Below are 26,721 nucleotides of genomic sequence, written 5' to 3' on the forward strand. Positions count from 1 at the left end.
AATTAAATTTTAACAGAAGCACAACAGAAAGCAAAAGCATGACATGGGAATTTCTTTTTAATGTTTACTGTCCATTTTTTGCACTTTACCTGCTGCAGAGTATACTGCAATAATACTTGTAGTACAACTTTGCATATCAAAAGCACTTTTTATTCTTGGGTCCCATGGTATTATAAACATTTAGGTTTGGATTCTTAAAGGAGTCCAAGAACATTGAATGGAGGTAGGAAAGATTATCTTCATTTTATGGATAGGGAATAATTGAGGTTTAAGTGACACAAGTTATGGCAAAGTCAGGAATAAATTTGCAGTCCAGGGGGGTCTATTCAGTAGACATTACTTTTCTAACATTAATTCTTCTAAAAAGAATTCATTTAAAAACAAAATTTACCCAAGACCACTGCGGTGATGGAGGCTTTGTGTTAACTTTTGTGCATTCTTGTAAACCAGATGCATCGCTCCACATATACCGATCTGTGGGCAGACCCCTGTAACAAACAACATACAAGCAGAGAGAATGTTAAAGGATAATAAAATCTTTCTCTTTCAGGTAGTATGTCCTGCACTCATATGTTAAACACACTCTTTAGTCATTAGATTCTTTAACTATTAAGAAATATAGGGTGAATGCAAGACACAATAAAAAGCACTTCAGTCAACATTACTTTTAGTCACCAGGAGTGATGGAGTGTGAGACAGCATCCTGTTCATCCATCTATATTCTATTATGTGCATCATGAGGAGAAGAAGATGTATTAACCTATTACAGTGTGAAAAAAATGTTGTCTTCCTTGTTTAGCAAGGGCAAAGATGTTTTGGCTCTCATTATATTAAACCATGAAACAATGTTATTAAATAATTTTATAACAGGTTATTAAATGTAATGCCCACAAGCCCCAGCTGGGATCAAAGGTTCATTCTGCTGAGCAGTGCACAATGTACGTGGTCCTGTTTTTCAAGAGCTCCTGATGAGTGGATGAAATGCATTCGCAAGATGAGTAACACTGCCTTCTTTAATGAACACTGACAACACTAGGACCTTAAAGACCATGTAGTTTCCAACCCAACTTAATACTAAACATTACAGACTACCCATGAAATAAGTTCTAAAAAATACCTTGGATGGAGAAATGTAATAAAACTACATGCTTTTTATTTAATAAAATATAGCTTACCGGCTACTATATCCAGTGACTGGATTCCACCGCTGGTTCTCATATATATAAACACATTTGACATCCGATTGCATGTAAATATTATCAGCACTACTGGCCAATCCTGCAGGAATTAAACCACTGGGATTAAAAGCAATGCCAAAACTTTAGGGAAAGAAAAAGCATGAAAGGTGCCATAGTCTCAATTTTGGCAGGTATACAGCAACACTTATGAATATTGTATTGCTCGTTTTGAGACCAAGATATAAAGCCCAACTTCCCCTGCAGGGATGGGATCTGCCCCTCACAAAATTCTACAGAGAAGAGCGCTACAAGAATGGAAGATTGAAATAGCTGGTTCTGCTGATGTCACACAGGGACTTTTAAACACCATGGTGGAAGAAACATGCTTCCTTACCTTGAATGAAGCCTCCTCCATAGCCACCAGTATAAACCCAGGTTGTGTGATCGTACCCTATGCCCCACACTATGCCCTGGCTATTGCATTCTATCAGTCGGAGATGCCCTCCTATCTGACGCCAAAACCTGAAGGGAAGAGACAACACTTTAAAATCCATTCATAAGCATACTCATGAGCAAGTCACATTTTCTGTTACATCTGAATTTTGACTGTGTAAGGGCAAAGAAAAAAGGTCAGCCCAATCAGCTTTGGTCCAAGCAGTTCAGAATGCTTCCTTTGATCTGCTACTTATAGTAACTGGAGACAGCTTGACTGCTTTTACTGCAATCCTGCAGGCTTCCAAATGTTTCACTCTCATTAAAATTCAACTCTAAATTTCATGGTTTGTTAAATTTCTTGTCTGTTTTTTTTAAATGACTAATTATGATGCTCTTATAAGGATTTTTACCATAATTATGGAGCCTCTTCTGCCCTGCATAATGATACAGGATTTGGGACTCCAGATTTTCTGATTTAGGGGTTATTAAATAATCAGTTCCCACATTATATTCATTATTCATTTATCAACTCCATTTATACCATCCATTTATATGGCTATGACAATTTAGGGCCTGGTCCTGCAAGCTGTTTCAGGTCACGCTAAATGAGATCAGATAGATCAGAGTCATAAAACATGGCTCAAATATATGAAAACTAAAATGTGATCCTAGGAAACTTCATGTCACTTACAAGAATGAAGGGAAATATTTATTGGCTGACATCAGCAGCATACCGTGCATTTCATGCTGTGTATAAAACCAATGACTTGCCCATTAAAGAAAATTCTGGCTTCATGATACACTCGCTAGCGAGTGGCAATGTCAGAAATGTCTTACATTTGGTCACATGGTATCAGGTGTGGTGCAGCCTCCAGTTCTGGGCTCGGTTCACTAACAAAGATGTCTCCTTTGCACGTGACTGACCAGACTGCGTGATGGGAAGGAGGGCCTTGAATCCGTCTGCTTTCACAGCAGCACATGCTCAGCAAAGCAAGCTATGGTACAAGGAAGGAACGAAGAGCTCGATGTAGGTCATGGTCTTAATGTTCTAACACATTTCTTATCTAACACTAATGATCTAGTGCTAGGGAGAGAAAAGATGTTAACCTTCTACACTCCTAAAACTCTGTGGTGAACTAGCAGAGTTCAGATCAAACATATCACAGTTCATTACTATTGATGTGATTAATGGACTCTGATATGTTTATTGCACCTTGCAGGATCCCAAAATGTTTCAGAACGTGTGGAGGTGTGCAAACATAAACCTCGTCATTGCTGCTGAAATTCAGCAATCTCTGTGCTGTAGAGCAGCAGTCAGGCAGATACCCAGCTCAATGCATACAGAAAAGCAGGAAAGTTTTGGCCTACTGCAGGGGTCAGAGATGTTTTTTGGTGGTGGGCCAGAATAAGCCAAGGTGGGCCAGCCCTAGGACAGGGCCCCCACTTCTCCCCTGCCACTGCTTCTCCACTGCCCAGCAAAGCCCCTCACCACCAAGACAAATAGATCCACTGGCTCCACCTGCCAGATCCAGCCCTTGGATTGCTGACCCCTGGTCTACTAGATTAAACTCCTTATAAGAGGTATAACATCTGCATAGAGCAGAGCAAACCTTAGTTGTTAAGGTTATCTGTAGGTCTGGTCATTGCACAGTACTCAATTTACTTACAGTTCTCAAGAAAGGACAGGCTGAGGTGACCGTGCCACAACTTCTGTCTGTGGTTTCTATGACCTTGCTCGCATTAGGGGATTTCAGAGGAAAAAAAGCCATTCTCTTGGTGTTATCATGGGATCGCTTGCACTAGGGATAACAGGCAGCTTCAGATGTTTACTGTAGTGTCGAGTAAGCCATGGCAACACTTCTGTAGCACAGGTGGATTATCCTATGCCCCCCAAATTGGTTTCTCCAATGTAGAAATGGCCAAAGAGCCCAAATCTTGTAAGCCTAATGCTCAGAACTTACACAACCCAAGTGCTAAGAAATAACCAGATTGGCAGTTACCCAGTCGTGCATCTCCTGTTCTGTCGCAGCTGCTAGGCGGATTGGCCACCGTTGCTTCGTTCTCTCAGGTGTGTACAGGGCAAAGGAGTGCTTGGAGTCGTTCAAAACTTCAACCAGAATGGTGACTTCATTGAGGAACACATGGATGTACTGAGACAGTAGAAAGAGCATTGTAACCCAGGCAAACTCATGGAAAGCTTCCCTCGAAGTCAGTATAATTATAAGACTAAGCCCTATGCAGTCCCTGGTTGGAACAGAAGGAGGACACAGTATCATCTTGGAAGGCACCCTGTTTTTTGGTTGCAAGTGCTCAGGAAATGGGGTTAGCCTTATGACTCGGTATGACAGAGGTCCTATCTATCTTCTGGACCACTCCATCATTGTGTATCAACCCTACTCCTCTTGCCAGGCATCAAGATTTGGGCTATCTCTGGGTTATTAACAATATTGTTAATTGATATAATGCTCATGGTGGTTTCTGTAGACACCCACTCACTGAAATACTTTTTAACAGGAGGCTGAAACAAGTATTAGAAAGAGTTTTCACTCCCTAATGCCCTGGATCAGTTTTGAACTGGTAATCTAGAGATGAGAAAAGTCATTTATGAAAATGTTCTTCCTCCAAGCCACTCAACCCTCTCTTTTGTATTCATAAATTTCCTTTTATCAAATGTAAGACTGGGATCACATTTTGTTAGGTGTACACACCTTCTTTTCCTCATGATGCATGTAGTAGATGAACAGAATGCTGTCTCGCACTCCATCACTCCCAGTGAACTGCTCAAGAGCCACTCGAACATCCATCCATTTATGAGGCTTCCAGCTTCTCCACCACTGTAAGGTCCCAGTTTTAACCCAGACAGACTGTAGCAGAAACATAAGATCACAAGGAGAAGCTGAGAGACCTGCCTGGCCCCTTCCCAAAATCCTTGCTGGCTCTTCCTGTACCACTTTGAGGAATAGGAAGCAGAAGGTAGAGAGTGATCAGCTGAAGACTAGCAAAGCTGGGTGAAAAACACATATGTGCCTTGCTAATATGCAGAGAGCTGGAAAATCACAAAGAGATTGTTTGACTCTAGTGTCTTGCATACAGTATTAATTTAAATAAAAATAAATATAGCAGTTTCAGTCTAACTAAGATTGCACTTTCTAACACCATCCTCTATTAAATCTGATTAAAATAGGGTTACCATACAACTGGGTTTTCCTGGACATGACCTCTTTTTGGATCCTCCCATTTCCATCTGGGTGGTTTTTTGAAATCTGAACCAGTGTCTGGGCTTTTGCTCTGCTCTGTTGGTGGGGCTATTGGAGGCAGGGGGCACTGCGTATGTCTGCATGTGCACATGCACGTGGCTGCATGCAGCCAGCCAGGCAGGGTGGTGGGAGCAGCCCCAGAAGCTGGATGCAGGTAAGTCTATGGGAGCGGGGGTTAGAGGGCCAGGGCTTGGGGACTGTCGGGGAAGGGGGTGGAGTGTGGAGAGGGGTGGCTGCCTGGCAGTGCTGGGGGAAGCTGTCTGGGCTCAGGCTGTGGCAGGGCAGGAGGGGTCGGGAGGGATGGTGCCTGCCCTCCAGCAACAGAAGGGAGCAGACGAATCCTTTGGGGGCAGCGGGAAGCTCCATGGCTGGGCCAGAGGCACCAGGGCCAGTGCCCATGCTTGTGAGGGTGGGGAAGCCAGAAGATGCTGTCTGGGAGGGATGGGGACTGTGGCCAGGCTGCTTGGTGTGGCACAGGAGCCCCAGCCCAGGATGGGGGCAGGGGGGGCCACAGGCCTTCCCTCCTCTTTCCTCCAGCCTGTGCTGGAGCTGGACTCACTCTGCCACCGCCTGCACAAATTGGAGTCACTAGTCTGGGACTCAGTTGCCCCCTCCAGCAGGGCTGGGGAGAGCAGGGGGTTGCAGGTTGGGAGTGAGTGGATCCGGCAGGGCTGGGGGGATGTGGCTTGAGAGTGAGGGGCACCAGCATACCCAGGGTGGGGTGAGGGACACTGGTAGGGCCAGGGTTCTGTAGGTAGGGAGTGAGGCACAGCAGGGAAGGAGGGCTGCAGGTTGGGAGTGAAGGGCACTGGCAGGGCCAGGGGGTCTGTGAGTTGGAAGTCAGGTGTCCCCCTGCAGGTATCCTCTCTTTTGGAACTGGAAATATGGTAACCCTAATTAAAAATCACTGTGAAATTCAAATGAAAACTCAATGTATTTTAATATTTTATAAAGATAAGACAATTTAAATCACTTATCAAAGGAGGGTCCTAAATCTTAAATGGAATTTATGAAGAGACCCAATTAATTCTATGTGATAATAATGGTGAAGACAAGCTGAAATCCTATTATAATAATTGCTGGGGCATGTTCTGTCCTCCCTCTGGTGGTCATGGAGAGAACAAGAGTTACTCACTAGAGTCAAAAGCAAGCAGAAGGGCCTGAATTTGTTGAGTTCAGAGACTTACATCCCTGGTAAAAAAAGCTTTAGGACATTCAGTGGTAAGTGCACTGGCATTGATAAGCTTTCTGTTTTCTAGTGAAGAAAGTGTTTTTATGTTACTAGCCAGTGCATTTACATAAGAGCATACGTGCTTAACATTTAGTGGCTCCTACAGCTTCCAGTTTTACTGAGGCTTTGCCCAGGTGCTCATGGACAGATCTGATTATCGGGATTCAAGGGTAAAGAGATACAAGGTTGAAGTTACAGTAGGTTTCAGGCCACATACTGGAAGGTATTATCAATGATGCCCAAAACTGAAATGGTTAAACGATAATGAGAATAATGGAAAAGGAAATGAGACATCCCTACTTACTTGCTCAACTGCCTGTTCATAATGCCTAAAGTTTTCCAGCTCCCGTTTGGTCCTTTCACTTAGCTGCTGGAAAATCTGCTTTCGCCAAGCCGCTGTCTGGGCTGGAGTGATTGACAGAGAAAGGGACTGCACAGAAGACGACAAACCTAGAGCATAGCCAAAAAGCAGCACAGCCAAGTGAGCTCTGAGTGCAATTCTCTGAAGTACCAGACACTTGAGGGAATATAATTTGTTGCTTTAAACACAATGGGTTAAAGCAGTCCTGGGGGTAACATTGCCTTTACAACACCATCAGTGGAGTCATAACAGGCCCCTTGACTCTTTTTGGTTTATATTCAATTATACAATGACACCATTTTGTTCTAAGCTCCCAGAAGGACCTAATGGACTCCCAAAACATCAACAAAGTGATTATTTTGAGCATAATATTTCTGGCAAATGTGCCAAAATTGATACGTGTACTAGGAAGTGCATTCATCTCACGCACAAAAGGTAACAAATAACTAGTACAAGGGTGATCTCTCACCTTTTCTTATTTTTTTTAAATGCACAGTATTTTATTATAATTATCTCTCTTATGGCATCACAAATAGGCCCAAATTGTGGATCAGGGCCCCACCATGAGGAACTGAAAGTACCTGTCTGAATAGTGAACCATTTCAGTGGGCTGTGCAGATCCACCAGGCAGCCTCCACCGGATACCCATGCCCAAAATGGGTGCTCATCAGTTCCGTAGGGTTCTTCAATGCCAACTGGGAACAAGCCAAGGGAAGATACGCTGGATGTTTCTCTGAAGGCGCTGGAGGTGAGGACTGGGTTTTTATGGGCCTCCTTTAAATCAATGTTTGTCCACTGCAATTCTGCTGGATGGGTGTCCTGGTCCACAGAAGACTCGGGTTTTTCAAGACCAGCTTTCTCACTACTACTTGAAGTAGAATTAGCTTCTTCCTGAGCAGAATCCAGAGGATCCACGGCCAGATGAGTACCCACTTCTTTCTGCGAGTCTGCGTTGTTCTCATTGCTGCTGACAGCAGCTCCGGAAAGGGGAGCATCGGCATGATTTGGAGGCACACGTGGGCTCTCGGTATCCGAGGAAACGTCTCCATCACTCTGAATGATTGAGTTTGCTTGGTCCCTAACTTCATCACTAAAGAAACAGCCAGCACTGGGGAACAAAGAGACAAATAACTAATTGGCCATCATTCGCAGCACTGTTAGCTAGCACAGCTCCAGAGATAGACAGAAACTACTCAGGTTTCAGAACTCCAAGGCTCAGTTCCATCCCCCAGGGAAGAAAGCACAACACATGGCCTGCAGAAATAACCCAAAATATCAGACTCCATCTTACAATCACCATCTTTCTGGCCAAGAGACAACAAGCAGGACTGCCTAGAGTCTGTTGATGCTGCAGCTTTCCTCTCAGCTGGAGGTGGTTTCTACATAGCTACACTAACTCCTAGTGCGTAGTGGAAGACTTATGCAACATTCCCAGTCTCATGGCAGACAGGCCAACACTTGGCAAGGAGCCATTCACTTATCCTTTTTGGGAAGGAAAGTGGCAAGATGCTGTGACAGCAATGGTGAGACGGATAATCAATACGTGGACATGATAGCCCTCTGTAGTTCCTGCCTCTGTAAAACCCCAGGTCTGCTCGCCTTCCTAGAAGGCTGCACTGTACTCCCATGTGAGAACATCAGCTCTTACTTCAAAATGATGTTTGCTATTCACTGTACTTTTTAATTGAAAAAATATAAATGCACTTTGGGACATAATGGCAGGAGAATCTAAGTCTAGGGTTTGCTCCAGGTTAGTGAGGGGCCTCCCTGTACTCTGTATTCACAGAAATACCTCCTGGACTCTGTCAGCATCCTAATCCCCTGATCACAGAGTTCAGAGCATTTAGGTACTTTATTCGGTACCTGAGCAGACTAGTTGAGCTGCCAGTCTGAGATCTGTCACTCTCTCTGCCAGATACAATCGCCTTCCACGTCTTCCCACTTAGCTCACTCGATGTGACACCTTGGCGGAAATAAATTGCTCGATCATCACAAGCGATTCCCCAGACCTGCGGGAAAGAGAGGCTTTGAAGGGAGTGTCATTGTGTGCTAAATGAGTAATGGAATAGCATGCAGATAGGCATCATGTTAAAAAAGGAGCCTTGGGGAAAGGGCAATTCAGGCAAGAGCCTACCTGAATCCAGAGTTTATCTTTTGAGTTTCTCTCTAGGGCTACCATTTTAGGTGTGGTGCACAGCTTCTGTGTACTGTTAACGTTAACTCAAATACAATGCACAAGAGACAGATCCACCAAATGCTTTCTCATTGCAAACTCATGGGATTTCATTCAGCTTTGTGTGCTTTATTAGTGGGTCAGGTATTTGGGCCTTTTGCTTATTGTAGGCTGTATTTTGGCTTCAAGTTTTTCCTGTGCTGAGCCCTGTGCATGCCCAGAAGAGGCAATATGTTACTTCAACCCAGCCTTCTTGACATCCGTAAAGATTGGACGCTTTAGTAGGGCTTTTATGGCACTTTTATCTAATAGTTGATTGAATCAGCTTTAGTTAAAAGTGCCAAAAAGCCCCACTGAAGCACACGATCTATACAGACGTTGCAGAGACAGGTTGAAGTAACATGCTGCTTCTTCAGGTAAGGTGTGGTTTTGGGGGTGGGGAGGTGGGAGGAGGTTTGTTTTCCTTTTTTAACATCTGCAAGTAGCCTAATTGCACAGCAGGAATCCAGGCATGTACAACTACTAAGATGTCTTACCTGGTCATTTAAGCCAACGTTTACCATCATCATTTCACCAACCATTTCAATCCAACTGGTGCCACATGGATTGTGCGAGTTTACCCCTCTCCTGAACCACACCTGTAATAAATGAAATTAAAGTTTGGATATGCCCTACCTACAGGGAGGAACTTAGAGTTAAAGAAGTGGTTGGGAGTCAAGGCTCTTGGGTCTTATTCTCTTACCACATGGCCTTGAGCTTATCTCTTTGCTTTAGTTTTCCTAACAGTTAAGTGGGGATAATACTGTAATCCTTTATCACCTTTGCAAAGTGTACTGTGGCAGTCTTATTAATACTTATAAGAGTGAATAATGTCCTTTACACAGCACAAGACCATGCAGTTGAGGAATGGGTTCAATTGTTAGACTTGCCCCTGGAGTACCTGACTATACACTTTAAAGGTACCAACTCACCTCCAAGCTGAGAATATCCCTGGACCCCCAGGCCTGTGCTTTTATCTGCCTTCTGCCACTTGAAGCACATACTGGTGTGCATGTCAAACATGGCTGCTAGCAGTAGCTTGTAAGGCTTAGATTCTCAATGGGGCCTAAGAGACTTAGATGGATAGATGGGTGCTTAATTCCCTTAGGTTCCTTTCAAAATCCTAGCTACAATTTCTACCATCTTACCTTATCAAAAGCTACCTTTTGCTAATTTACATACTAAAGGACTTGGCTATGAATAAAGGAGAGGATGCCAGATTTTTCATTTGCACTATGGTCCCTTTGCACCATTCTGCCAGTACCATGGCAGTTTTTCAGAAGTAAATGCCATGTCTGCCAGGTTTAGTGCCCCTTTAGAGTGCCTTCACAGTGTAAAAGGCTTACATCATGGTATAAATAAGCCTCAAGCCCATCCTACATAGAACTCTTCTCAGAAGTTAGAGGGCAAGTAGTCTCTGAGAGTCACCTAGCTACTTCCTGAGAAAATTTTAGTCTCTTTGGCACACTGGGAAATTACTCTCTTACAGCCCAACCGCACATGCCTAAAAGGCTCTTAATTAAAGTCTCTGCTTTCAAGCCCCCCTTTCCCTACATTTTTCAGTCATTTTTTAGGCTCTGATATAATAAAATGTCTATCAGAATAACAGCAGGGTTTTTACAATAATCAAAACATACAATGAATTTAATCTCCTGTTAGAGTAACTATATAATTCTTTCCAAAACAAAGCTGACTAAAGGTTTCTGTACACAGTAAATTTTTCTAGTTATGCCATTATAATTATAGTGGAATAATTAAATTGGTACAGCTATACCAGTTTAAGTCTAAGTCCTGCAAATTCAACATTTATTGTGGAATAGATTTAAGAATTCTGCAAAGATGCAAGTTAAACCAGAGAAAGGCCCTCTAACTCTCTTCAGGGAGTATTATACCAGAACAACTCTAACATTTAAATTCACTTTTTTCTTATCCCAGAATAACTTATTCTTATATACAAGCCCCAGAAATTCGCATGTTTACTGTTAAACTAATAACATTATCCAGAAATCCTGGAAACTACTATGTCACAATAAGAACCTAGGATAATTACAGCAGTCTTAGTGTTTGGAATCAAACAAAGATTTTTTTTTCAAGTAGAGTGGAGATTTGTTGTTAGTCAGATTCATAGTACAGTGTAGGTAGAGGGGGCTGATTGTCATCAGCACAAAAGATAATTTGGGACATCACACTGAAACCTGAAGTTGCAAACACACTGAGCTTGCATCCACCCACGCACACTAAGGCTGTTTGAGACTCCAAGACTGAAGTGTAATGATAGTAGTAGTGGTGGTGTAAAGCAGAGATTGACAACTGCCCAACTGAATCCATTCACTGCTGTTTGACTTGAGTTTGGCTCACTGTTGGCAGTTCTGCCTTGACCTACGCCAGCACCCTATTTAGCTAGACCATGTTCCTGTTCTAGTGGGTGGCTCAGCAGCATCTCAAAAACACAAACATTAAGGTTACTTGGCTGTTCAGCCAGAAAGAACTGTGTAGCATCTCTTCAGCTTTGGAGGAAACACTTGGACTCCCCCAGGACAGTAAAGGACTCCACATTACAGAGTGTGCAGTGTGTGCACATTATATAAGTGTGCATATATCAGGAAGGAGAACCAAGAACACAGCTCTTACTTTTCTGTCTTTGGTAACAGCCCACACCACATTTACTCCAACAGCGACGTGCATGATCCCATTTTCAGAGCCTGGGGATTCCACAACTGTCCAAGAAATTCCTGCAAAGATACAGAATAGAGAGTCCTTGTACATCGGGTTCTCGTTATGATCTCTAGAAACCAAAGGCGCTTTTCTGTATGTCAAGACAGAACGTTACCATGAGGGTTATTTCTGTCAATTCCCTCTCTCACAATAGCTTGTCCTTCCCAAAGAGTTGCCCATAAGAGGTCATATGGTCCACAGCTGATCTGTACTACTTCACCAGGGGTGGCTACTAAGGACCACAAAGAGCCTTCCGGATTGTGGTGGCAAACATCTTCTCTGTACCATACCTAGACAAACAAAAACTTTAGAAAAATGCTACTGCAACACAAACAATCACAACCTTTAGGACAAACATGCAGTGGTATGGAGAGAATGGCCCGTCTTCAACCACCTCTCATTTTACAGCATTTGCTCTTTACCCCTTTAAATGGCATTTGCTGATGCAGATTACGCAGCTGCAAACCATTTCCCTGTGTACCCAGGGAGGAGACTTCTATAGCCTAGCTTTTATGATGCAAGCCAAGTTGGAGCAGGCACATGATCTGTTGCCACAAGATCCCTATGTGTTTCAACATTCAAAGCACATAAATGGGCTTCAAACATGTTGAATAAACTAAGCTAAGTCTCCTTCTTTAGGAGAAAGTATATCATTCATATGAAGACATACATACAACATGCTCAGGTTATTATTGGACAATTTGATTAAGCATACAGAACTGATCACTGGCTGGCACAGTTTGGATAGGAGTCAAGACCCCATCACATATGCAGCCTTTGATGGTGTCCAGTCCAAACACAGCCCAATCCTGTGTTTATCCACAGCAGAGAGAAGGTGTCACTTTGGGGTTCTGTACTTGCTACCCCTCACCATGTCTACATGTTGTCTTCTTTAGCATACATCAGTAGCAGGAAGGTTCAGCATGAAAAGCATCCTTTGATCTATGCGTGCTCCTCTTTGTGGCGGATAATGAGCACAGCATTCTTACATTCATGAACATTTTATTTTTGTAGAAATCAATGCATGTCTATACCATAATGCTTTGGAAGAGCTAGCTTGGGTATCCTGGCAAAGCACTATATTGGTGTTGTGTAGATATAGTTTTAGTTATAAATAAATAACTCTAAGGCAGGGAGCTATTATTTACAGATGAGGAAACTGAGGCATCCGGGGTTTGAAGCAAGTCATCCAAGGCTACAGAGCCAATCGGTAGTAAAGTGGGCACAGAATCCAGAAGCATCTGTTATAACCACTTGATTATAATCTCTTCCAGTACCATAATTACTAGGGCAGGGCAACTGCCGCCCCGGTGCTGACTCGGTGGGGCATGAAAAAACTTGCGATCATGCCTGCAGCATGGCAGCAACTGGAAGTTGCCACTGCCCCTATGCCCAGCTGTGTTGCTATGCTGCTGCTCTCTTCTACCATGTAAAGCTATTTCTAGGCCTGAGAGTCACATGATAGGAACAGTCCAAGGACAGAAAGAGGGTAGCTGAGATTACACCATAAGAATGAAATAAGAAAAGCAGAGCAAGATTCTTACAACACTGGGAAGGATCCGAGAGGCTTATGGAAACAATGCCAGTTGCTGAGAATTTGGGCCTGGAATATTTAATTATAATAAAGGTTTTATAGGGTTGGATTCCAAGGCTAGCTCAGGAGGATTTAATCCCTTCAGCAAATTTAACTTGTCCCTCTGGCATTCTTAAAAACAATAAGGGAGCCAACCCTTGAGGAACTATCTAGATTGAAGGAGAAAGGTGCTTAGTTAAATCAAATTAGCTAATGTGACTTAAAACCCTGTGAAGGGGTAGACTACCCCCTGTGTTGGACTGGTTTAAAGTAAAAGGTTATTTTAAATGACACCTTGTGTAAGATGCATCCTTTTCCTTTACACTTTGCATTACATATTTAGAAAGTAAGCTGTGTAGGCCAAGGACTGTCTCAATTTGTTTGTACACTAACTGGCATAAGAGAGCCCATTCTTGTTTGGCTTATAGCTGCTTACCTTAATAAATATGATAAATAATGTAAATTAAATCCACTCAGTTAAAAAGATGCAGAAGGCTGCCTGGTCACTCATTGTGGATTAAACTGGGTTTATTCTGGTGTGGTTTAAGCCAGTTTGGACAAAGAGAAGCTAAACCAAAATAAGCTTCTCCTTAGGGTCCTGTCATTCCCCATCCTCCTTTCCAGATCCTACCCTTCCACTTCAAACAATTTCAGAGCAGTGGCACCCAACCTTCTGGCCCCTGGGCTGGATGAGTGGTGCAGAGTCAGTCCATGGGCTGGATTCATTGTGGGGTTGGTGCAGGAGGCTGGCTCCCATCTAGCCATGTGCCAGCCTAATCCCACACTGCCCCAATCCAGCTGCATACCACCCCATCTCATTCTGCTTCAATCCCATGCCAGCCCAATCTGGCCATGCGCTGCCCTGATCCCACACCACCCCGATTCTGTACCACCCTGATCCAGCCACAAGCTGCCCTGATCCTGTGCCATTCTAATCTGGCTGCACATTAGCCTGATCCAGCTGTGTGCTGCCCCATCCTGCACTGCCCCAATCTGCCTATGCACCCCCACATCTCACACTACCTTGATCTGGCTGCAGGCCACTCCATCTCTTGCTGCCATAATCCCATATGAGCCTGACCCAACCACATGCCACCCTGATCCCACAATGCTTTATGCACCACCATAATCTTGAGCCATTATGATCCAGCTCTGCCCTGGGCCGCCATGTGGACAGATCAGTCTCACTATGTGCTGCCCCAATCCCATGCTGGCTTTGACTATGGTGGGACAACTCATGGTGTAAAACAGGGCAGCCCAACCTGTAGTATGGGTGTCACAGATGGCATGAGCAGTCTCCGTGTGTGACATACAGCAGATTGAAGAGGGGACATACAGCACAGTGACAGATAGGCAAGAGAACAAAAACCATAGAGTCAGGCCAGGCAGGGAGCAGAGAGCAGATTGGGTAAGGAAAAAGGATTGGAGTGGCACTCAGGAAGGGTGTGGAGCTAATTTTTGGCACCCCTGCCATAAAGGTTAATACTTACTGGTGTAAAGTACTGTTCAACACAAGCAAAAGGACTAAAAAGCACCTACTTTGACACCTTCAAGAGAAATCTGGATGTTTATCTTGCTGGGATCCAATGACCCCTGCTGACTTCCTGCCCCTGGGGCAGGGGGCTGGACTCGATGATCTTCCGAGGTCCTTTCCAGCCCTGATGTCTATGAAAATTTTGCCCTTTTTGCTGGTTTAATTTAACATTCAGAAGCAACTTTTTCCTATGAGATAACACTAATGAACTCTTCCTCTTCAGTTTTAATTTAGCTGAATCATTCAGCAGCCTGTCACATCTTCTATGCCTCAGTCAGATATGCAATCAGCACAGATCCTGACAAGCATGTGATAGCAATGTGACAGAGCATCTGTCTGTGTTCAAATCCTGGAATTCTTAGCCTCCTACACAATGATGACTTAAATACAAAATAGAAGAACACACATGAAAAAAATTATACCCTTCCTTGTAAAGAAACTGCCCAGACTGATAAACGGCCAGCAGGCTCATCAGTGATTTCCCATCCTCCAATGGAGATATCATTGAAAGGGTCTGGCAGCTGACTGGGATCTTCCAGGGATATAATCTATAACAAAAAAAAAAAAAAAGGAGTTTGAGAAAAGGAGGAAGAGGTAATATCACATATACCCAATGGCTTGTACCTGCAGGGAAATGAGCAACTTAGCTCAGCTGACCACTGGTCAAATGGCTGGGCATGGAGGACAGTCTACTCTTACTCCCCCTCTTACTCAAAGCTCCATCCTTCAGGCAAGGGAAGGGCACACCGGTGGAGAAGCATGGAGGAAACTTTCACTTCTACTGCTGCAAAATACCTATTCTTTGGCTCTACAGTGGATAATCAAATCTGAGGCCTGGGACAAGCAGACAGAAATCCCCTTCCCCTCCAGACCTATCTGTGCATACAAAAGACTGGACAATTGCCTGCATCCAAGTTATAGACCCAAATATGCAGACAGTTCTTAGCCTTTAATATTAAAAAGTTTGGAAGATAGTGCTGGAATTTGCAGAGGAGCTAAGAGTTAGATATCTAAATTCCACTGAATTTCTACAGGATTTGGACACTGAATAATCCCAGCCTTGAAATTATGATGCTTGCAAGAGGTGTTGCATTTGCAGCTGTGGAGTCCAAGATCCTGTCTTTTCTTCCCACAACATATAAGCAGTGACAGAAGTATAGACTTGCCCACTTTCATGGCATCATTTTCTTCATACACCACTTAAGGTAATAAGTACATTAAAAAAAAAAAAAAAGATAGAGACCTTTGCCCAAGTGTCTCGTGACTTATATCTCCTGTATCTGATCCATCTTCTGCGTCGGACACAGGAATTCCATTTCTTATCCTTTGTGTAGGTAGCTGGAAAGTCTATTGCATATGTCCAGCCCTTTGAACAGAGGTTTACTTTCATAAAGATCAGAAGTGGAGGAACACATTAAATAACAACTCAAAACATTTCTACAAAAGAATCTCTCCTACAAATGTAATACAAATTACTGTGCATGTAGCTTTGATCAGTGGATTTCCTAATTCTGTATCAGTTAATGACTCTACAGATATAGACTGCATTTCAAATACCCTATTGCATACATAGAAAACCAGTGAGCACTTTACTTTTGCTGTAATAAAAATGTTACAGTAAATAGTAATGGCATCCAACTGCTCGCATTTTAGGGCAAGCTCCAAACCCACTGAAGTTAACGGAGGTTTCTTTTGGCTTTAAAAGTCTTCTATAAGACCCCACCAGTGCTATACTGCAAGCCAGCTACTTCCCAGAAAAAAAGTAGCTAGGGGAGGATAAGAAATGCCTTTTACTTTAATGGGATGTGGATTCCCAGAATGGATCCCTCGCCGGTATTGTTCACCTACCCCTTTCTCTGTTGGTTCCCCTCCAATATTTTCATCCACATACCAGTCAGACTCCCACTCCCAGTGTGGCGAGGGCAGTGTGAAACTGTCAAGTTGCTGATGTTTTAGCCCGCTCACATCACTCCATTGCCAGCGATCACTGGGCATTAATTTCTCACAGAAGCCACCAACTGGATTCCAACGCTGCCAAGAGAAGAAAGGAACAAAGGTCACATATGCAGTGCCTTCAAGGTTGTGCTGCCTTGTTAGATTGCAGACAGAGCCTCAGAGGTCTTCAGTGGTGTATCTATCTTGTTCTGCACCAGCAAAAGAGTGTTGTTTTCTATCCTACCCCTTTCTTGTTCCCTGAACAAAACAAATCTTTTACTGCTATAATTGCACAGGATCAAAGGAACATAGGGCTGGAAGGGACCTCACAAGGCCAACTAGTCCAGCTCCCTGCTCAAGGCAGGATCATCCTGACTAAACCATCACAGTCATGTTATGATTTTTGCTAACACCGTTAGGGCCATTAGGATGTGTTTTTTAGTTGCTATGTTGACAAAACTTTATACCGCAGATCACACAACACTGTTGCTCTCAATCACAATGAAATAGCTATCACTATTCCTTTGATGGGTGCATTGCATCTTATGGAACAAAGATCAAAATGTATTGATATTTATATAAAATATTATCTATACCTGCTGGACACCAAGCTAAATTGCGCTACACATTTATTTTCCCCTTCCCCCACTATTCATGGTTGGGTTGCTATGACTTTTGTTGTTTGTTTTCACAAAAAACTTCCTTTTCTGTTCTCCAATTTCTATTTTTCATGGTTTTAAACTAAATTGTAACCAAATGTTTACACAACCAAATGTTCCTTTCACATTTACATTCACAGTTGAAATAAGAAGATAAAAAGTTATGCTTTTTTAACCAATAACGTGTTTCATGGGAAAAGGAACATTCTAAAAAGGAGGGTGTAATTAAGCAATATATAAAAAATGAGCCCAGGAAAATATTTAAATACCCTCCAATATTTAAATACAAATGTAATCTATATTTATCCATCCATCCCTCAGAAAACAAAAGAAATATGCAGGAAATAATCTTTCAATTTCAGCTTTGAAATGACTTTTACCATGTATCTGAGAGTTTTTGGTTTCTTTCATTTTTTTAAATTGTTTTTCTTTACAATGCAATTATAAAGGAAAATGTTGATACTCCTTTTATAGAGAAGCTGATAGGATGTGACAAGTAACAGCATTCTATATTTTTTTAAGAACTATATAAAGGAAAATAGCCTCCTACAGAATTTAAATCAACAGGAATAACATTTGCTAAAAAGTTATATAGGCTTTGTTGCTGTGAAGTGATATGGCATCAGTTTTTGGTCAGCGATGGGATCAGGTGATTCTGCCTGCAGTGGCTGGTGTTCAAGAGCACCCTGTTTGCAAGTGATGTAAAGATTAAGTTTTCCTGCTGGGGGGCAGGGAGATATTTGGGAATGTGAACCTCTGCTGAGAATTAAAACATTAAAAGAACAGCCTGCTATTTGCTGTAAAACAGTTCTTCAGAGGATTGAAGTATGGATTAAAAATAAATAAATCAGTGACTGCTCAGGATGGTTTGTAGGACACAGAGAAGGCAGGGATCCAGCAGAAGCTTGCCTGTCTGCCCCGTTCAATCTGAACACCAAATACAGCAACTTCTTATGCTTCTTTTTTGAATTCTCTCATATTTACCACACTGCATTGCAAACAACTTTATTACTGGAAAACCGATCAACATGGACAACTGAATTCTGATCTTACTGCTAACCCTGCCTGAAAAATTCGTGGCAGTTTTTGCAGGTAGGCTCGTGATTTACACACCTGATTTTCATAGGTTTCCTCCTGGTACCTAATAGGAACATCACTTGAGAATACATAGGTGTAGACCTGGTGATCACAAGCTATTCCCCAACAGCACTGTTTGACAGCAGAGACCCGTTTGAACTCCAGCTGCCCATCTTTGCAGAGTTCCCAGTACTGGCCTGTTGTGGCAAGAGTGTACACCCTCCCAAAGATATCAACTGCCCACAGGAGGGAGCTCGGCATCGCCATGGCTGAAAGACAAAGAAAGACATTAGCATAGAGGACCCTTATAAAAGGAGGGCTTGAGCCCCAACTTCAGTCTGAACAGTCCTGAACTCTGGGACGGTTCAAACCTGGACTCTGAACTGAACAACCTCGGTTATCTCCAAGTGCATCAAATTCAAATGTTTTGAGGGAGTCCATGGTGGTCAGGCACCCAAATCCCATTGGCTTTGCGACTGCTGGTACCTAACTACCTTTGGCTCCCTTGAAAATCCCAGTGGAGAACTTTATAGTCAGTGAAGAGGGATCCATTCTTTGACACAAATAGCAGCCAGAGTGTCCGGCTGAGGGGGGAAGTCAAAGGGCCTTGGCACATTGATAAAGGAGCCCACAAGAACTGCACTGCTACTGCTTCCTTGCTAAACACAGGCCTTCGCACTTCAGAGTGACACATTTTTCCCAACCATACTATATATCTGGCCCCACAAATTCATGGGGCCACTCCATCAGCCTCCTCTTGCTTAATGGCCTAGATGGCCAGGTCAGCTCAGAAGGAGGAAACTCAATGGGGAAGCTGACTGTGGGACTTATTTTCAGTCCGTGATAGTCTTGTGACTCTGAGCAAACCCCTCTGGGTGTGACCTGTTGTCCTATATGGATTTATGCCTATACTCACAGAATTCAATTAGACTAGCACATTTTACCAGCACCAAGTCCTTTTTTTTGGTATGCTGTGCACTTCCTACCAGTGAAACAGTAACAGAGGAGTGTTCAGGATCACTCATTATGTGGGACAGCTACTCGGGTGTATTTTCAACTTTTTTTTAAAACTGTGTGATATGCAGCCCATGTAGCCAGAGGCCAAGAAGGGAAAAGGATCAAATGTAAAACAATGAGGAAGCACTGCCTAGAACCAGCATTCAACTATTCAACACACTACTTCATTGTCTGTTAAGGGCAGCGTTGCGCTCACAACATAGTCCTAAAGAAAGTAGCCTGCTTGCCTTCTCGCTGGTAATCAGCAGTGAACCAGAATGGAATGGCACTAGCCCGTCTCTCTGGCAGTGAACAGAAAGTAACTGAGAGGGCAGAGAAAAGTAAGCCTGCATCAGACAAGCGCAGAGCATGTTCACTTGGAATTTCAGTCCATGATGCTATGGGGGGAGAGGAAAGAAGAGGGCATGCAGAGGCTTAGACACTGAGATATTGGGGACTTCAACTCCTAGAGGTCACTAAGAGCTGAGAGTGCCAAGCACTTTGCAGGAGTGAGTGGGTGGGACAAAGACCATTAGAAAAGGAAATGTGCCAGAGGGAAGGAGATAGCAGCACAGAACGACCCCAACAACCAAGACAACATCTACCCCATCTTCTTGGGAGATCTTCATTTGAGCTCCAGACCTTCCTCTTTGGTTGTAGCCTGCTCATCCCAACAGATCATGAGCTGAAGGCATTCAGAAAGACTATAGCAATGAGGGCCAAAAAATACTATGGATTTAAGAGAAGAATAATTTTACACTTAAAAATGCAAAAAGGAAATTTAGGAGATGTCTTAATAGACTTCTGTCTGCACAAAGGCAAGTCATTTCTCCTCCACACTTCAGTTTCCCACTTGGTAGAATGGGAATTGCAACAGGCAGCCTAGGGTTCCTTTTACTTCAAGGGAAGAAGCTGTAGCAGACACAGTCCAGGCAGCTGAACAGAGGTTAACTGCAAAGAAGGACACAGCAAGGAAGCACTGTTACCTAGGTGGAGAGCTGCACACGAAGTAAAAGGGGAACACTTGCAATCATTCAAGGGAACACTGCCCACAGCAAGCTGGCTGCAAGAGAGCAGGCAATTAGATATGAGAGCCAGGCCCCGATGCCCACAGCCCAAGTGGGCGAGGAGCCTGAGAGGGGCAAGATGTAGGTCCAGGGGCTCAAAGCCCTACAGGGGTGAGGCCAGGGCCAGGGACCCACAGCCTAGGGAGGCAAGAGCAGGCCAAGTGGCCCACAGCCCCAGACGGTGAGACCAGGACTGACAGCCCCAAACTACAAAGTAGGCAAGATGAGCTGAAGCTCAGAAGTCAGATCCAACACAGTGGGCAGGGGCTAGAAGGCCCAGTGAGAGGAAGGAGCAGAGGCCAGGAAGGCTGAGGCCCCAATACAGGGAAAGTGACTAATCAGTAACGTCTGTGAGGCATAGGCAGGACTGTAGGGGTGGTCAGAGGCCATGAACAGCCTGCAAGGCAGCAGGTGCCCTGGGGCATGCATGGGCTCACCTAGTGAGAAAACTGGATTGGGTCTGCTAGGGTCTGAGACGAATCCACTGGCAGGAAAACAGGGCAGGGCTTTCTTTAGGGCCCTTTGGCAACTTCCCTTTCCAAAATTAACTAAGAACAGCAAGGCATGGCAGGCAGGAGTGAAGGGCAGGGACCCTAGAGCCAGAGCAGGATAGGAGCTACATGGCCTTCAGGGGCTTCACAACCACCCCTAGAGTGCTGCTTGTGTTATAGACAGAATTATATTTGTATCTCACAAAAGCTTGTGCAAGCCTAAATTATTATTTGTAAGGAACATACTATCTTTGAATAGCAGGTACCATGGACAGTGTTATTGTAAATGTAAGTACTTATTGCAAGTGGAAAGTGATAACGCGTGAAGCACTGGAAGAATGGAACCCAAAGAAAGGAGCTTTTCAAAATTAGTTTTAAAAACACTGTAGTACAAACCACATTTCCTAACAAAAGAAAATAGCAAACATTTAACCCAAGTGAGTGTAAACACAACAACAAAAATAATCACCATTTCTGAAGTGCGTCGGTAGGATTCCCTGAGTTTGGAGCCTAGGAATAAACCTGGATTATGGTTAAGTATTTGACTGGTCAAATATACTTGGTCAACTGACTGATCAAATACTGGTCAAGTATTTATTAGAAGAATAAAGAGAGACTTTAATCTTCAAGAGGTTAGACACCTATGCTTATTACAAAAAAAATTAGCTGTTATGAATCAATTAAATTAAATTCTAAAAGCTATAATAATTTATTACAAGTGACAGTTTTAGATAAGTATAATTGTGGATGGTATTAAAAACTGAACTTTTCTCCTCTTTGGCTTTTATCCCAGAAGCCCTGCTGCTAGCTAGTTTTGGCTCCTCCCCTAGTACAGCATAGCTATTGCATCCCCAGATGGCTTAAAGTGGGGAAAGGAAAAGAGGCTGGAAGAGCTTAGGAGAGAGGAGCAGGGCACAGGAGGTACCTAAATGAAGTGCGTGTGTATGGATCATGACTTCTGCGGAACCGGGGGGCAAGGAACTCTCATTCCAGTCCTTGCTAATCGATGACAACACGATGCTATAAGAAAGGTAGACCACTACCTACCCAAGGGCTTTCTTGGCTTTGTAGAATATTTGACCAGTCAAATAAAAGGCAAACAACTAACATTATTCAACTGGTCAACTGACTGGCTTGCCAACTCAGGATCTGGCTGACTCAATGAAGATATCTGCCAAGAGCACAGCATCCATTAGAGAAATGAGATGCAAAGAGGACAAACACTTCTTCATACAGTACAGACATTAATCCACATATGGGCCTCTCTTTGCAAGAATATGATCAAGAAAGATAGAACAGAGATTGCAGAGGTTCAGAGATTGAAGAGGTTCAGAATGGCAATCAAATCCCAGGGATTTGCCCAGGGAATGGGTTCAGATTTTGCAATGAAAGAGTTTAGCTTTGCAGTGGGAATACAAAAGATCATCATGTTACTTATAGCTGGAAGGAGAGTTCGATAGGACCACACTGAGATCTAAACAGATAGTCCCGAAAAGGGAAAATGAGCCATTCTTGTTTACTCTTTCTATATAAAGCAATGAAAAAATGGAAAGGCAACAAGTGTAAATCCAAATGAACAGTAGACAAGTGTTAAAGGTAATTTATACATATAGGACCTGAAGCCACTTTTGAAAATGGGACTGTGCATTTGCACAGCCTATGTCATGCACTGCAGCAGTAAGAGGAATACTGCCAGATTTTCAATGGTGCCCGCACCTGCAGCACACATTCATTTCAGTAACTCTGAACAACAAAAAAACTCAATGTTGTCCAAATCCCCTCCCACTCTTTAGGACAATTGGATAATTTTAACCATAAATGTGCGCAGATACTTACATAAAGATATTTACAATTTCTAGCTACATGGTATAACGTGATTGCTAGAACAGTCAAGAAAATACTGACCCCCCTTTCTACAAGACTGAAAAATTCATTGGGTTCTTCATAGAGAGCTCTGTTTCTCTCTTCGGGTACTGGTGGTTTCTAGAGGCAGGACACGTGATGAGACTGTCCCTGTGTTATGCCCCTATGGAAATTCTTCAGTTTCAGGGTAAACTTATAAATCTTTCATTCCTTCCAGATAAACATACTTGGCCAGCTTTTATAGTACTAACAGAAAAGGGCTTAAGCATAATGGTCTTGCTTAAGGGCCTTTCATTCAAATGGATCTCAAAGCACTCTGCAAACTATATAACATGGTATGCAAGTCAGGTATGCAGGTTGTAGCCGTAATGGCCTAGAGGAAAAAGCAATCAGGGCTCATGGACAGAGATGATATCTTTTATTAGACCAACAAGATTTTTGCAAAAAAATGTTCTGCAAATGTTCAAGAATTTTTTTTTCTGCAAAAATCTTGTTGGTCTAATAAAAGATATTACCGCTGTCCACAGGCCCCGATTGCTTTTTCCATAACGTAAGAGCATTCATTTGCCTGTCATGGAAGGGGAGCTGCTTCCTGGGTAGAAACAAGGCCTCCCTCCTGCACTGGTTATTCAGCCTCACTAACTCTGGCTAGGCACAGAGTTGGCCGGGTCCCCCGAATCCCAAATGCTGGAAACTCCAGTGCAAGCAGCACAGAGATCTCTCCTTTCGCAGCTGATGATGCAGACAAGATTTGTCTGGTAGGAAGGACAACAGCTCAGTAGCGCTGCGCTGCCTTCGCCTTGCAGATGTCATCAGACGCTCCAGATGGCCTCTCTTCCAGGCTCCTTCCCTCTAGAAAGCGAAAGGGAGCTGAGCGCGGCGCCAGGATCAGCGCCTGGCTCTCCCGGGCGGCCACAAGGAAAGCATCGCCTCGCCCCCCGGGGCAGACAAGGGAGGGCCCGGCTCTCACCTCTGCATGCTCATGACCAGGGATCCTGGTTTTCTCCAATTAAAAAAAAATTCCCCCCTTTTTGGTAAAAAAAAAAAAAAAAAAAAAGTAACTCCAAAATCACATTTTCCGGCGATTAAAATGAAACACCACTCATCTACAGATATATGTACAGTAATGTTTCATTTTAATTGTGGAAAATGTAAATTTACTTTTTTTTTTTTAAGCAAAAAGGGGGGATTTTTTTTTAAAGCAGAGAAAACCAGGATCCCTGCGCAGTCCTCCCTGCGGCTGTGCGGAGCAGGGGCTGCCCCAGGGTGGCAGGGGGCACGCGGAGCCAGTGCAGGACGATGCCCGGGGGCAAGGGGCGGCCGCCCCCCCGGCAGCAGAGGCAGCCCCGCTCCTCCCCCGCCCCCCGGGCCGCCGCGTTACCGCGTTACCTGCAGCTCCGCGCCCGGGCGCGCCCCCGGCACCGACTGCGCGCACAGCTGAGCCGGGGATCGGGCTCCGGCAGGAAGTGCGTGCCTGACAGCCGCTCGCCCATTGGCTGCGTGCGCTCCTCAATGCATGTAAGCGCCACGGCGATTGGGGAGAAGTGGAGGGGGTGGAATCGGATACATGGCGTTCTGCGAGCGGCCCCCGGGGAGGAGCTGTCCGGCCCTCCTGGCCCGGCCCGCGGTGCAGAGTCCGGCCCGCTCCGCGCTTGCGAGGGTCAGGACGCCCGGCCTTGCAGACACCAGACACACCGCAGTGCCTGCCCTTACCGTCTACACTTCTCTTGTCCCCCCTTCCGCACCTCCCCCTCGTCTTCCTCGTTGCCAGCTATTTCCTTTTGCCTTTTCTACCTTGAAGAACTTAATTACAGTAGAGTCCGCCTGGTTTACCCTTGGCATTATTTCCCCTTCCTTTCCTCCCTTCCCTTCTCATTGTTTTCCTAATTTCCACCTCTTGACATTCTCCGTGACTTCCGGTCACACTTTTAGCTGCTCTCGTTCCTTGCATTGCTCAGACCAGCAGACTCCCTGTGCCGGAAGAAGGGTGTTTGTGCCAGAAAGCTTGCTAACAACGTTTCCCAACTACTCAGTTGGTCTAATAAAAGATACCACATGAGACTCCCTATGCCTGGAGAAGGGCAATTGTGCCGGAAAGCTTGCTAAGAACTTTTTTCCAACTAAACAACTGGTTTAATAAAAGATATGACATCTATCCAAAGACGCTTGCCTGCCTATATCCTTAGACCAACACAGTTACAACCAAAACCCCTCCACATAAATGACATGGTGAGCGAGAATTGCAGCAGGCTGGTGTCACCGGCCCCAGCAGGGCATGCTGAGAAATGCCCAGGAAGGCCCGCTCACGTGTCCCACCCCCACGCTGTAGCACGGTATCCAAGCATCTTCCAGCAGAGCAGTGGTTTTTAACTTGGGCTCCACAGACTATGTCTAAGGGGTCCGCGAATGGCAGTTATGATGAATCAAAGTATGTGAATACCCACACTTACAAGTCAAAGGGGTCCACACCTGCATTTGAATTTTTTTTTCACAAATGAAAAAAAAGTTGAAAACTATTGCTGTAAAGGGATAAAGGAATCTGGAGAAGACGGCCATCAGTGCCATCACTCTCATGTACCAAGCAAATGCTTTACCTTCTAAGCTAATTCTCAAACATATCCCTTACAGACAGACTTGGCAGTGGTTATTGGAGTTAGATGTTAGCAGGCGGTGCCCAACTCAGGCAGTGGCAGATCACTGAAAAAAAAAAAGCCTCAATAGAGCCCTGGATCAAAATACCAGAGTAGTTTGCTGTGAAGCCCTGAATATGAATTTGGAGAGAACACTGCCTGTCTCATAGATTAACATACGGCAACATTCAGAAACTATTTGCATTTTAGTTGACTACCACTTTAAGTGTTATCATGTCTGTTTTCTAGCTGGAGACACCTGTTCAACATCAGACAGGAGATCTTAGGCAGAATACCCTGAAGGTGTGTGGCTCTCAACTCTGTGCTTGCTTCCTTCCTGTCTCTTCATCACACTTTTCTGCACAATACATTAATCCCAGCATGCACATACTTAAAAAATGATGCTCTGTACGGGGTAATTATTACATTGTGTCAATATTATAGGATTACTTTGATTAATATTTTTAGTACAGTGACATAAAAACATCCAAATAAAATTAATAGCAAGCATGACTGGACATTGCATTGCTTTATGGGGGAATTGTGTTCACAGTTGTGATCCCCTCCCCCAGTCCAGTATCCTGTCTCCAAGAGCAGCCAACACCAAATCCAAATAATTCAGAGCAGGTAAAGAAAGAAAAAATAAGCAGATGTAGGATAGTTTGTAAAAAGGGATGATTTTCCCATATCAGCTCTGTGCAGCTCTAGTATTCAAAAATGGAAAATACAGGGTGAACTAGTAAACTAATCCTACACTTGATCTCATGTCCTAACTAAAGCTCACACTTGAGGTATTATTGCTTTGAGAAAGTACCTTCCCCTATTGCAATGAGAAACAGGATTGAGTTTAAAAGGAAACCTAAGGAAAAACCTCACTATGATTTATTAAGTGTCATCAGTGGTCTTGGCTTAGTACAAAACACAGGGACAGAGAATTAAATGAAGGCCCAAACATGCTTTGGTGTCCTTGCCTGTAAGCAGTATGTGAATACCCACACTTACAAGTCAAAGGGGTCCACACCTGCATTTGAATTTTTTTTTCACAAATGAAAAAGAAGTTGAAAACTATTGCTGTAAAGGGATAAAGGAATCTGGAGAAGACGGCATCATGGCATCATGTGGTCTGCAGCCATGCTACTTGGTGCTGTGATCTTCTCAAATTACAAAGATGACAAGGATAGGTCTGGGCAACTATTGAATGGATAATGTCTCTGGAAGGGAGATGATGGTTCTCTACTGCACTGCTTTTGCTGCCTCTCTCAGTTGCTACAAATGCAATAGCCTATGTTTATGTAAAGGAAATCTATGCTGCTGATAGTGCTATCCTTTGACAATGAGGAAAAAAAATGAAGTCTGACTACTTTGATTTTTAAAAATCCTACAATTCTTTTAAAGAGAATTAGGAATGTGTTCTCTGATACACTGAACAAATTCCACTTTAGCTAGTTCTCTTCTTCCCCCATATCCCTGAACTTTAAATGGGATATAGCTTTCTTCACTTCCTCAG

The 26,721-nt window shown here is 43.8% G+C and overlaps 1 protein-coding gene across 2 annotated transcripts in view; it reads right to left on the reverse strand.

Annotated features, from left to right (window-relative positions):
- Positions 1 to 24,055, reverse strand: part of TECPR1 (tectonin beta-propeller repeat containing 1) — a 38,911-nt gene extending 14,856 nt beyond the window's left edge. Inside the window, exons 1-17 of one of the 2 annotated variants that reach the window (XM_006265277.4) lie at positions 23,974 to 24,054; positions 18,204 to 18,436; positions 16,345 to 16,527; positions 15,740 to 15,862; positions 14,919 to 15,044; positions 11,505 to 11,679; positions 11,306 to 11,406; positions 9,172 to 9,273; positions 8,326 to 8,471; positions 7,044 to 7,570; positions 6,406 to 6,551; positions 4,322 to 4,477; positions 3,614 to 3,763; positions 2,451 to 2,608; positions 1,573 to 1,700; positions 1,176 to 1,278; positions 392 to 488 (exon numbers count right to left, since the gene is read on the reverse strand). In XM_006265277.4, the coding sequence (XP_006265339.2) occupies positions 392 to 488; positions 1,176 to 1,278; positions 1,573 to 1,700; positions 2,451 to 2,608; positions 3,614 to 3,763; positions 4,322 to 4,477; positions 6,406 to 6,551; positions 7,044 to 7,570; positions 8,326 to 8,471; positions 9,172 to 9,273; positions 11,306 to 11,406; positions 11,505 to 11,679; positions 14,919 to 15,044; positions 15,740 to 15,862; positions 16,345 to 16,527; positions 18,204 to 18,434 (2,652 nt within the window). In that variant the 5' untranslated portion in view covers positions 18,435 to 18,436; positions 23,974 to 24,054. Of the gene's footprint in view, positions 1 to 391; positions 489 to 1,175; positions 1,279 to 1,572; positions 1,701 to 2,450; positions 2,609 to 3,613; positions 3,764 to 4,321; positions 4,478 to 6,405; positions 6,552 to 7,043; positions 7,571 to 8,325; positions 8,472 to 9,171; positions 9,274 to 11,305; positions 11,407 to 11,504; positions 11,680 to 14,918; positions 15,045 to 15,739; positions 15,863 to 16,344; positions 16,528 to 18,203; positions 18,437 to 23,973 lie in introns of both variants that reach the window. The other variant, XM_019494671.2, reaches the window with a different exon arrangement.
- Between the last annotated feature and the right edge of the window lie 2,666 nt (positions 24,056 to 26,721).

The sequence above is a fragment of the Alligator mississippiensis genome, chromosome 13, assembly GCF_030867095.1.
Source record: "Alligator mississippiensis isolate rAllMis1 chromosome 13, rAllMis1, whole genome shotgun sequence".
Classification (NCBI taxonomy): Eukaryota; Metazoa; Chordata; order Crocodylia; family Alligatoridae; genus Alligator; species Alligator mississippiensis.